At 45.8% G+C, this 12389-nt stretch overlaps 1 protein-coding gene across 1 annotated transcript in view; it reads right to left on the bottom strand.

The window, feature by feature from the left end:
- The window catches only part of SMC3 (structural maintenance of chromosomes 3), a 118259-nt gene that overhangs the window by 42558 nt on the left and 63312 nt on the right, over positions 1-12389 (bottom strand). Inside the window, exons 18-24 of the mRNA XM_082269120.1 lie at positions 11722-11872; positions 10714-10866; positions 9630-9781; positions 8363-8521; positions 8150-8257; positions 5692-5800; positions 5172-5419 (exon numbers count right to left, since the gene is read on the bottom strand). Of these exons, the coding sequence (XP_082125246.1) occupies positions 5172-5419; positions 5692-5800; positions 8150-8257; positions 8363-8521; positions 9630-9781; positions 10714-10866; positions 11722-11872 (1080 nt within the window). The remainder of the gene's footprint in view (positions 1-5171; positions 5420-5691; positions 5801-8149; positions 8258-8362; positions 8522-9629; positions 9782-10713; positions 10867-11721; positions 11873-12389) is intronic.

Here is a 12389-nt window from a genome sequence, read left to right as displayed (position 1 = left end):
GACTCAGGCATAGGCATCGGCCTGTGTACACCTCTGACAGGTAGGATACCTTTTACTTCAATAGTAATGCCCTTTTAGTACTGCCACTGACTTCAGTCACCCTTACAGTTTTACAATGACTTTAGATAGTCAGCTCCCAAACCAAGCCTCCTGGTTTCTATTCACAAAAAAAATCACACTCAAATTGGGGGATCTGTGACCTGTTATAGGATAGAGGGGAGACCCATCCTACCATTCCAGAGAGGGGCCCGCGTCCACCACAAACCCGACAGGGGGGGGGGAGGGGGAACATTCTACTCACCATACCGGAACCAGGCGGGCGCCCACTCCTGACAGAACCCCTCTCCACCGGTGTGGGGGGGCTGTCGACCAATACGGACGCCGTGACTCTGTTGGTCATTGGCGTCCAGGCGAGACGTTTAACTCGCAGGGTCAGTCCCCGTCCAGTGGGACTATGTCGCGGTCGACCCAGCGCGGAGCTATGGCCTGCACGCGCTCGTAGGCTGAACTGGGGCGACCACTGGATCTCAACATCCAGCCTGTCGCCCAGTTACAGCTTGCTTGCTTGAAGATCTCACAGGAAACTGGAGAAAAAAGCTGTCTAAAAAAAAATCTTTCTAAGGAAAAAATCCTGCCAGGACCGAAGATCCTAGCAAGGCATCTAGGTCCTTACTCCTAACTAGACAGAAAAAAACTGATTTGCTGTAGCAGAGAGAGAGAGAGAGAGAGGATATACCCTCTGGGACTGCCCCTAAGGTGTGGCCAGAACGTTTTCTTTCCTGTCTAGTCCTACTCCTGTAGAGGGCAGTATAACCCGAGTTGTTATTAATCAACGAGGACTAAGTCTGTCAATGAGCGACAGAGAAAATTGCTTTGTGCAAGTTCAAAAGTTCAAGATGGAATCGGTTCGCACAGTGGTGGCCTCCCTACATCAGGGGGATTTCCTGGCCTCCATAGACATCAAAGATGCCTACCTTCATGCCGTGGGAGAAAATCACTATCAGTTTGTGGCGTTGCCCTTTGGTCTCGCCTCTGCTCCTCGGGTCTTCACAAGGTGTTGGCCCCGATCAGGACGCTGTTGCAGAGGCGGTGAATATCAGTCCTGGGTTATCTGGACGATCTGCTTCTCCCTGCATAGTCTCCTACGGTGCTGGAAAAAAATTTGGCAATCACCATGAGAACTCTGGAGGAGTTCAGGTGGATTCTGAACCTTCAGAAGTCATCTTTGGTCCCTTCCATGAGACTGGATTACCTGGGCCTGACTTTGGGCTCATCCTCAGGCAAAACTCCAAGAACTCCAGACTGCGGGTTCAGCTGTTGCTGATCAGCAAATTGGTCATCCCTTCGGACCTGCATGAGATTTCTGGGAATGATGGTGTCGTCCTTCCAGGTGGTCCCCTTAGCTCAATTTCACACGAGGATCCTCCAGAAGGCAATCCTTCTCAATTGGAACAAGAATCCAAATTCCCTGGGCGTTTAGGTCCAGCTGAGCCAGGCAGCCAAGGAGTCCCTGATCTGGTGGCTTCGGTCCCCGATGCTCAAGCAAGGGAACTCCTTCCTCCCTATATATTGGATATATGTCACCACGGATGCAAGTCTGCTTGGATGGGGTGTGAGTTCTCGGTAGGTTGTCTGATCAAGGAGTCTGGTCCCTGGAAGAATCCAGGACACCGATCAATGTTCTGGAGCTGAGAGCGATCCTGCTTTGCCTAGTCCACTGGACCGAGTACCTGCAGGGTTGTCCAGTGCGCATTCAACCGGACAATGCCACGGCCGTGGCCTATGTCAATCACCCAAAAGTGCCCTTGTGGCCTTGGAAGTGGCGGGCATCCTTCGTTGGGTGGAACGCTTTGTTCCAGCTCCCTCCGCTGTTCACCTTCCAGGACTGGAAAATTGGCAGGCGGATTACCTCAGTCGATAAGCCTTGGATGCGGGGGGAATGGTCCAACCATCCGGTGGTGTTCCAGCAGTTGTGCCTCTGTTGGGGCACTCCAGATGCAGATCTGTTGGCGTCTCGGGTCAACAGAATAGTACAGAGGTTTAGGACGCTCTGTCGGACGCCGCAGACGCGCTGGTGGCCTGTGGGGTTAGTATCAGCTGATGTATGCCCTTCCTCCTCTCAAGTTGCTGCCAAGACTGCTTCGCGGGATCAAGGCAGAAGGGATTCCGGTCATTCTTTTGGCTCCGGACTGGCCTCGCCGAGCTTGGTACGTCGACCTGGTCAGACTAGTCACAGACACTCCTTGGAGACTTCCTTTGAGGGAGGATCTACTGTCTCCAGGGCCAATCTTCCATCCTGCCTTACGGTCACTGGCTTTGACGGCTTGGAAGGACAAGGGTTTGTCTGCTTCAGTGATTCCCACTCTGCTTAAAGTGAGGAAAGCGACTTCTAGGAAGATTTATCATTGTACGTGAAAGTCGTATATTGCGTGGTGTGAGTCTCTTGGGGCTCCCCCTCACTCGTGGCTCAGATCTTGGCTTTCCTTCCACGGGGAGTTGACCAAAAGTTGGCCTTGAGTACTATCTAGGGTCAGGTCTCGGCCTTGGCAGTTTTTTTTCAAAGCTCATTGGCCACCTATTCCCTGATGAGTAACTTCATCCAGGGGGTGCAACACTTGGTACCTTCGGCGCGACTTCTGTTGTCACCTTGGGACCTTAACTGGGTGCTGTTGGTTCTCCAGAAACCTCCCTTTGAAAGTATTTGGGAGATTCCTCATTCCCCTGCTTACCTTATCCCAGAAGGTGGCCTTTTTGGTGGCTATCACTTCTGCACTCAGGGTGTCAAAACTGGCGGGTTTGTCCGGTTGTTCTTCCTACCTGGTGGTTCACAGGGATAAAGTGGTACTTGTCCGGATCCGTCCGTCCTTCCGAAGGTGGTTTCCAGTTTTCACATAAATAAGGACATCGTGTTACCCTCTTTGTGTTCTAAACCACAAAAACATCCTAAGGAGTTTGCACTGCATACTCTGGATGTGGTTTGGGCAATCTGGGTGTATTCGGCGACTACTGAATCTTTTCGAAAGTCAGATTCACGCTTTGTTATCACGGATGGTCCAAAGAAAGGGCTGCCTGTGCCTGCTGCAACTATTTCAAGATGGATCAGACAAAGTTGTGCAGGCTTTTTCAATTAAGGGTTCCACCTTACCCTGTTAAGGCGCATTCTGCTCGGGAGCTTAGTGTTTCCTGGGCTTTTCGCCATCAGGCATCTGTGCTTCAGGTTTGCAAGGCGGCTACCTGGTCAATATAATTCCAGTAGTTATGATCTATGGAGTGGTTTATCCGTCGATAAACGAAAGAGAAAACTGTTTCATTCACAACTGAATTGTGTGATCTGGTATGGTAGTGTCACCACAGCACACACCATGTGATGTTGTTTTGTTTACCCAATTTTTTTAACCAGCCGAAGCTTTATTGACAAAGGTCAGGATGACAGCATGGAAGAGGGGCTATATGACAGTAATGTGCTTGGCTCCCTGTTTTCTGATGATTGATCCTTCATATAACGCTCAGGATCACAGCAGAGTATGGTTTCCCTGAATAGAAAACAAGAGCAAGAGCAATGAGTGTGACAACCCTGAAGATGGAGGGCAGGCTGGAATAACATTGCCACTTTGAATAAGGAATTAAAGGAAAACAGAATAAACTAGTAAGAGCAATTAATTTTAAAGCTAATGACAAAAAAGAAAACTGGGTTTCAATGCCTCGAAGCAAAAGACATACAATTTTATCAACAGCCCTGATACAGTGAATTTGTATTCAAACTATTTAAGCCTTATGAGTTCGACTTTTCAATTTATTTGTGGTTATTTGAGGATTACCCTGTGCAAGGATATAACAGGAAGACTAAGTGATATTTAAGCAAAACTGCAAATAAAATGTTATCTCTTTTTAGTCAGTTATACACACACCTCTGTGCAGCATTGGCTTGGGTAGTGTACGCTAAGGTGCTTTCCAACACTTCTCCTGTATGTCCTGTACCTATACAGCGACAATGCCTAGGGTAGGAAGTACTCACACTGCCTTTTTCCAAAAACGACTGATGGGGCTTACAAATGGCAGGATCACCAGGTTGAATTTAGGATAAACAGTTCGGCTAAAAACGATGGTGCCCAAAAATCTCCATAAGTGACGATTTAAAAGCATGTGTAGGGCAACAGGGGTTATGGCAATTTTTTTTTCTTACATTTTATTATAATATAATTTTTTTTTTTTTAACTTTATTTTATTTTGTTTATTTTTACTTGATTGCAATCACAAGGGGTTAATAAACCCGTGTGTGATAGTATGGGCAGGTGACCGGCACTCTTGATGGAGATATTAGGGGTCTAATAGAGGGTCATAGGGCTCTGTAAAAGCAATCAGCAGCTATGGAGTTACCACATCACTTTTACTTTGAAACCGGTCTAAGCAAAACCCAAACAAGCTGCTACTGCAGCCATCAGCTTGTGATTAAGACCCTGTTCATACCAGTGCGACTTGTCATGCGATTTGACAGGTCCAAATCGCATGATATATCGCACCCTATTGCCTGCAACAGAACTGTTCAAATCAGTGTGATTCCAACTTTGTGGGGCCGCATCGATTTGAAAAAAGGTTCCTGCCCTTTTTTGCGATTTCAGGTGTGACTTGCATAGACATCTGTGCATGAAGTCTCACTGACCTGCAGCTTTGAAATTGTGCGACTTCAAGTCGCACAATTTTAAAGTCAGAGTCAGTGTGAACAGACTAAGGCTCCATTCACACCTGGGCGTTTGAGTGTTTTTCAGCTCCAAAAACGCTCAAAAAAAAACGTTCCAAAATGCCCAACAAGTAAAACCCCATTCATTTAAATGGCCCCTGTTCACATCTGAGCGTTTTGCAAAACGCCTGTAGCTGAAAAGAGTACATGAGCTTCTTTTTGTGCTGATTACCAGCGTTTTTGATAGATGTCAATGCCTGCCTCCAAAATGCCTGAAAAAAAAAACGCCTGAAAATCGCGGTAAAACACTACGCTCAAGTGTGAATGCAGCCTAAAGGTTCAACCTTTAGGTGTACGTAGTACATCCAAAGAGCTGAACTGGATGAATACTGGGACAGAATGTACAATGGGCTTCCTTCAAAGTGTGCAGGGTAAGGTTTTTTGATTCATAATTTATGGTATACCTACACTTTAAGTATGAATTCACATTTACCTGTTTTAAAGTTAACGTCTGGTATTTTTCAAAAGCCTCCTGCGGAAGGGAGCCCAGTTCTCTGATCTTCTTCATACATTCCTCTTTCTTTTTCAAGAGCATTCCCTGTCTGTTGGTCATCTTCTCAAGTTCCTTTGTGTCGTGATTAATAGCGTCCATATTTTCCTTTTCCATGTGCTTCCATCGATCCATGCTCTTCACAAGATCTTTTATTTCTGCTTCAGTTTTATCAATATTTACATCGAGACCTGACAATGAGATCAATGAGGAAATTATCAAAAAACAACAGGAAAGCCGCTGGAAGCACAGATCCACAGACTGAAGCAGAAGCAGAGAGATCCTTGCACTGCCAATTCTCAGAAATTTAAATCTTTAAGAGTGATTAGGCACAATTACCCATTTCGAGGCATTTCTTGATAGGCAAATAGGCTTCACTTTTTGAGTTCGGGTCCACTTTAGGAACTACTATGCTGATGAAAAATGCAATGGCAGTTAATGAGAAAATGAAATTCATAATCACCTTCTGATCGTGCCACTGTTTCCTTGATACGTTTGTTGATGTTCTCCAGTTCAGATGTGGTCGCAGTAAGTACTGTCCCCCCCTCCGTCTCTCTTAGCTCATTCAGTTCCTATACCGTATAAAACAGAGATCATACATGTAAAACTAAAATAACCCATTGCCCATTTTTCAAGAAGGTGATTCTAAAGAAAATTGGATTGTTGACTTAACGTAAAATACATTTCTCTGATGTTCATTGACGGACACAGCTCCTGATCTTCTTAACCATTGGGTTATACTGCCCCCTACAAGAGTAAGACACTAGGCAGAAAAAAAGTCTGGCTACGCCTATGGACAGTCCCAGGGGGTATATATTCCCTCTCTCTGCTATAGGTACTCAGTTTTGTTACAAGCAGTGTCCGAAGAATTACAACTCCACAGAGGGGCGGGTGCTGTGTCTGTCAACGAACATCAGAGAAATGGATTTTACGGTAAGTCAAAAATCCTATTTTCTCTTTCGTTCATTGACGGATACAGCTCCTGATCTTCTTAACCATTGGGATGTCCCAAAACAGTGTTAAACATGAGGGGTGAGAACAGCGAAAAGAAAATTTCCAAAGCTAACTATAGCCAACCAGGTAAACAGGAGCTCAACAGAAACAACTGGAGCTCACCTGACTCTTCAACCAGAATCACGGTTGCCTTATTTAATCTGGAAACCGGAGGGTCCACCACCAGTGGAACACTCCACTTCTTAAGAAGTGACTGCTTATAGGGGTATTGCCTCGTTTAGGGACCCCACGGGGATGCTTTGGTTGTCCCCACTCTTTAGTGACAATTCTGTCAAAATTGGATGGGAAAGGGAACACCTTTTTCCGCTCTGGATGGCTTATGAGTGCCAAAGGGTACCTGCGCCTCCGTCGCAGCTTCAGCTGCGTCCTCCATCTTTAAGGTCTTGCGCACAGCTACAATCAGTGCCTCCACCAGCACCTTTTCATAAACGGTTGCAGAAGAGGAGGAATTCTCCTCACTATCTGAGGATTTAGGGCTCATCGTCGCAGACCAAGCAGGGTGACCCACGTCCGCAGTGGCCAAATCAGATTCAGGATCTGATAAGACAGATTAGGCAGGGGAAGGCGGGCACTTTTTGCCAGCCCGTCGCCAAAAAATTGCCTCCACCCGGGACACAAGGGACTCCAGGACCGCCGTCAGTGCATCGATGGATGATTGGGACCCGGAGGGCTCCGCAGGCTCACAGAGGGGATGAGATGTGCTCCAAAGACTCCATGAGTCACCAGAGAGACCTCACAAAAAAGTGTAAAATGCTGCTAAGGGACAACCCCCCCACCGCTCTGGCAGCCCACCCGGTTGCCAGTCACAGAGCACCAATCGATCCTCATCAGAGGGAGAGGACCCTACCAGACTCACCACCCCGCAGAAACCAGGCACCGCAGTCACCAGGAGAATCTGCACTGCATAAGCGTCGATCAGGAAATGAAAGGATCCAGGAGTCAGCACCAGGGGATGAAGAAGGGTTCCCATAGATGAAAACTCCGCCCAGTAGGCTCCACAGACATGGCCGCCGCCGTTTTCTATTGTAAACCACCGCAAAATAGCTGTCGGACTACACAAACATGGCCACCGTGCATTGCAGCACAAGGCTGCAACAAAATTGTGGCCTCGCGTGGCACCACAAGGCTCTCAGGGACAGGACCAAGCAGGTTGGGGGGCCCTGGCAGGAGTCCCCACCAGGTACAGCCCCCCCCCACACAGCCAATCGTCAGTTCGTCAGCTGCAAGAGGGGGGTAGGATGGGGGGACAGATGAGGGAGGGGGTGCCTGTCGGGAAGTAGGAGAACCTGGGGGTCCAATCGTCCCATGGAGGGGCCCATGTCCACCCCAAAACCCTCCAGGGTGGCTTCTCACCATACCATGAACTAGGCAGGCACCACTCCAGATAACTCCTTGCCATCAAAATGGGGGGGCTATCAGGCATGAGGAACGCTGCGACTCGGGCTGGGGCCTGGTCATATACGACCTCACAAGGCGTGTAACTCGCAGGACAACGCTATGTCGCGGCCAACCTAGTGCAAAGCAGAGGTCTGCGTGCGCTCACTGGCCAGACTGGGTTGACCACTGGATCTAGATTACCCAGCCAGTCTCCCAGGCCAGCAGTTGATTGTATATCTCGAAGGAGAAACCAGGAAAAAAAAAAATTCTATCTAAAAAGAAAAATTTGCCAGGACCAGAGATCCCAGCAACAAACTAGGTCCTTACTCCTGACTAGGCAGGAAAAAAAAAAAAAGAAACTAAGTTCCTATAGCAGAGAGAGGGAGTATACCCCCTGGGACTGCCCATAGGCGTGGCTAGACTTTTTTTCTGCCTAGTGTCCTACTCCTGTAGATTAAGAAGACCAGGAGCTTTGTCCGTCAATGAACGAAAGAGAAAACAAGTTGACTGAAACCTGAAGTTGCGTTTACCTGCTCTACTTGATCCAGCCTCTTCCGTAAGTTCTCATTCAGGTACGTCTCTACTCTAGTGATTGTGCCCTCCAGCTTGATTCTTTCATTCAGGAGTTGTCGATTGTCCTAAGAAATAAAACAGGTTAATAAACTCCTTCGAACTTCTGTTCATGAATAAATACGGTCCAATCCACAACCTTCCATCATGCCTGATATTTAAAGGTTATTTACCTGCTGCAACTGTCGGATTTCATCGTTCAGTGCATCTACCCTCCTTTGGTCTTCCAGACTTAGCTGTGATAACAGGTCTGTCCCCAGCTCTGCTTTAAGGGAATCCCGAGTTGACTCCATGGCATGTAAACTGGCCTCCAAGCTCTGCAAGCTGCGTTGCTGTAAAACAAGATTGTAGAGGAACATTAAGATTGGTTCTCAGCTGCCTTTAATGTGGCTTACAAAGAAAAGGTTAGGGAATATTTTCAAGTGAACAAGGACTAGTTTAAAACTACTTTTTGTGTTAGCCTTTAAATCCACCCTATAGGAGTTTACTTAGGTCCTAGGCACCAGCTGTCAAGAGCTTCTATCCTCCACTGAAGTTTTACCCCAGACCCTTGCATTCAAAGAGGAACTAAATATATATTAAAAAAAACAAACAATCATGAATAGGTGGTTTGAGACCATTGGAACGAAGGTATATATTTGTGCCTTTAATCTTTACACAGAGGGATGTACAGTAGACAGCCTGATAAAAAGATTAAAACAAACTCCGCGGTTCCTACAGGCAACACAGTGCACCCGTTAACATTTTAGGCTAGGCCAGGCCGACTTTAAGGCTCCTTTCAAATGTAGGCGTTTTGGGGCGTTTTTGGGGAGTTTTTCTGCTCTAGGATCAGCTCTCAAAACGCCCAACAAGACAAATCCTATTCATTTCAATGGTCCCTGTTCACATCTGAGCGTTTTGACGCTGTAAGCAAAACGCCTGTAGCTGAAAAAAGAACATGAGCTTCTTTTTGGGCAGATTACAGGCGTTTTCCATTGGTTTCTATTCAATCTAAAAACGCCTGCACAAAAAAACGCCTGTAAAAACGCCTGTAAATCGCGGTAAACTCGTGAAACCGCTACGCTCAGGTGTGAATGTAGCCTTAGGCTGCATTCACACTTGAGCGTAGCGTTTTTTTACCGCGATTTTACCGCGATTTTTTCAGGCGTTTTTCATTGACATCAAAAACGCTGGTAATCAGCCCAAAAAGAAGCTCATGTAATTTTTTCAGCTACAGGCGTTTTGCAAAACGCTCAGATGTGAACAGGGGCCATTTAAATGAATGGGGTTTTACTTGTTGGGTGTTTTGGAAGCTTTTCTTTTGAGCGTTTTTGGAGCTGAAAACACCCAGGTGTGAATGGAGCCTTAGAAACAAAAAAGAGAACATCACAATCATTAAAAAAAAAAATGTTGCATTTATAAACAAAACAAAAAAAAAAAAACACCAAAACTGAAGATCACCTTCGGCATGAAAGTCTTTTCAGACTGCAGACGCTTCTCCTTCAGCATCTTCATTTCTGATAATATACTGTCTCGTGACGCTTTAAACTTCCTCTGCTGTGTCTCAATCTGTTGCATCTGGTTCATCAGCTGGTCAATTTCATTATTAATCCCTGCACAACACTAAGGAACATACATACCACAGCAGAACAAGTTTAACCTTTTCAAAATGGCCGCCTCCCAGCCCTTTAGGAGTTCTAAAAGCCAGGTGCCAGAAGCGGGCATACGATCGGAAAGCTACCAATTGCAAGTATGCATCGGGAGCTTACTGATGTCCAGGCATGCTCTCAGAACGGTAAGAGGTTTACACAGGGCTGCGTTTATGCGGCAGCTCTGTGTTAAGACCCACGCATATATATGTGTACGGCTGGCATGAAGAGGTAAAGTAAAAAAAAAAAATCAATGAAGACAAAAAGGGTGCTCTTACATGAAGTTCTTGAGGTCTTTACCTCTAGCTAAAACCATTTTACCAGCATCTTCGAAAGATTTCCCTAAATACTGCTGAGGGATTATGAGGGGGATGAGGAGCAACTATGACTTTGCACTGACAGTGTGGTTAAAGCTACTACCGTCGTAGATACCGCTCCAGAGTTCTTACGCCACTCCTTTCTCACTTGCAGCAACCAACAAAATACCTGAAGACTTCAATCCATATAGAAATGTGATACTGCTTAGGCCTAGGGATTGGCGGCTAGCCATATACTTTACATTGTGGGAGCATGTAGTCCCTTACTCAGCATTGTTTATTTCTTATCTAGCCCCAGAGGAAGGAGCATCAGGTATTAGCTGGATAGGGGCATCTTTAGAAAGACACCGTATCTTTGCCTTGAGAGGACAAAAGTGTCAGTTCATCTTGAACTCCGTATTAGAGAGAAGTTGAGGCCTTCCAGCTAAGTACATCTGTGTTCGATGTGATCTTGAGGAACACAAAGAACAATCTGGTTACATTTAAAGGAGATGCAAGCACTCTAGGTAGCCTCTTATGAAATAGTATTGTATGGACTCTAATGTTTATTTTGATTACAATTCTGCAGTTGAAGGATACTTTCAATGTTTCTGCGTAGGTTCTCGTTTAGCTTTGCCTCTAAAGCATGCAGTTCATCCTCTACTTTCCGCACATCTTTCTGCAGCTCCAGACGAGACTTCCTGGTATCATAGTAACCACCAGTCAGTGCACCCCGATGGCTGACCTGGTCACCTGTAACAAGAAAAGAATTTCTATAAACTGTCTCTTTTGTTGAGTTAATCGAAGGACAAAATCGCCTCAGGGGAATATGACTTGCCTATAAAAGGTTGGACTGTTTTACTATAGTGCATAGTAGAGCTCTATCTTAAAGAGACTAATGGCTGTGCATACCTACATTGCCTTTATCCTCCAGCCTCTCCAACTGGCTGTCGGAATGGGAGGGGGGAGCAGAAGATCTGTTTAAGCTCCAAGACCTGGTTCTTACCATCTCCCCATCCCATGTGAGAAAAATGGATGCCTTAGCAGTCAGTACTAAGATTTTCCCCTGAGAGGGACTCTCATGCTTCCATATGCTCAGAAGCACCAGGTATTTCTTTTGCTCCTAGAGTTTGGCCTAATTTGAGTGTCGGTGGAGAAGAAGTCCAGGTGACGAGTTGCTGCTAAAGTATACCTTTTCCTTATGGACAAAAGCACAGGGTCACATTAACACCTATGAGAAATACAGCGCTGAAAGAATCACTGACGTTTGCTAGCACAGCAACCTAATTAAAAAATCAACCCTAATACGCAGATTACGAATAGTGATGTGATACACCGTGTCTCTGATGAGGCTTTTTGTGCTCCCAGTAACAGCTGCTCTATAAAAGAAAACAGAAATACGATCATCTAATCCCATCGAGCAGCGTCCAGAATTCATATTTATGTAGGCCAGCATCCAAGAACACATTAGGTCTATAAAGTTACAGTTTAACATGCTAAACTGCTTCACTCAAAGTCAATGGGGTAACACACAAATGATGCCTCTGACAAAGTAGTAAAATGCATGGGAAATGGCAGGAATACAAAATGTACTACAGCGAACCTTACCCTCCAGGGTGATACAATCCATGGTGAATGCCCTGGCCAGCTGTGTGGACACCTCCATACTTCGACAAATAAGTGTCCTCCCAAACACATGCTTAAAAGCTTTATCAAATCTGTTAATGTACCGTAGCTTACTGATCATTGGAATGGCATCCTGACAAGAAAGACACACAAATTAAAATGCTTTACCTAGGATTTTATCTCTAGAACACATATCCAAATAGAATAAATTTCGTTGCAGCAGCTAAGTGAACATAAAGTGTAAAGTTTCTTGGATACAGTGGGGAAGGGTCTGAAACAATTTTGGTGCCGTGTGGCGACTTTATTGGGGATATTTCCCAAAATTCTTGCCCTAGTGATGTTGTCACTGCAGGCTTTAGGCACCGATAATAACCTGGGAGGCGTACTCACCTACCTACTCCATAACAAAGCTAAATTACAGGGAGTAAGCTTCAGCATTAACAAGGTAGAGGCAGGCAAGTTTCAGCACTATTAAGAAAGAGGCAGACAAGGTTCAACAGCATCAGGGAAGAGGCAGGAAAAGTTAAACAGTACCCGGGAAGAAGAAGGCACGGTTTGACCATTATTAGGCAAGAGATGAGAGGGGTTTGGTACTATCAAAGAACAGGCAAACAAGGCTTGGCATGATTGTGAAGTGTAAAATATTTGCC

The sequence above is a fragment of the Pelophylax lessonae genome, assembly GCF_965119305.1.
Source record: "Pelophylax lessonae genome assembly, chromosome: 9".
Lineage (NCBI taxonomy): Eukaryota > Metazoa > Chordata > Amphibia > Anura > Ranidae > Pelophylax > Pelophylax lessonae.
The sequence above is the reverse complement of the archived record's forward strand: the minus strand, read 5'-3'. Positions and strand labels throughout refer to the sequence as shown.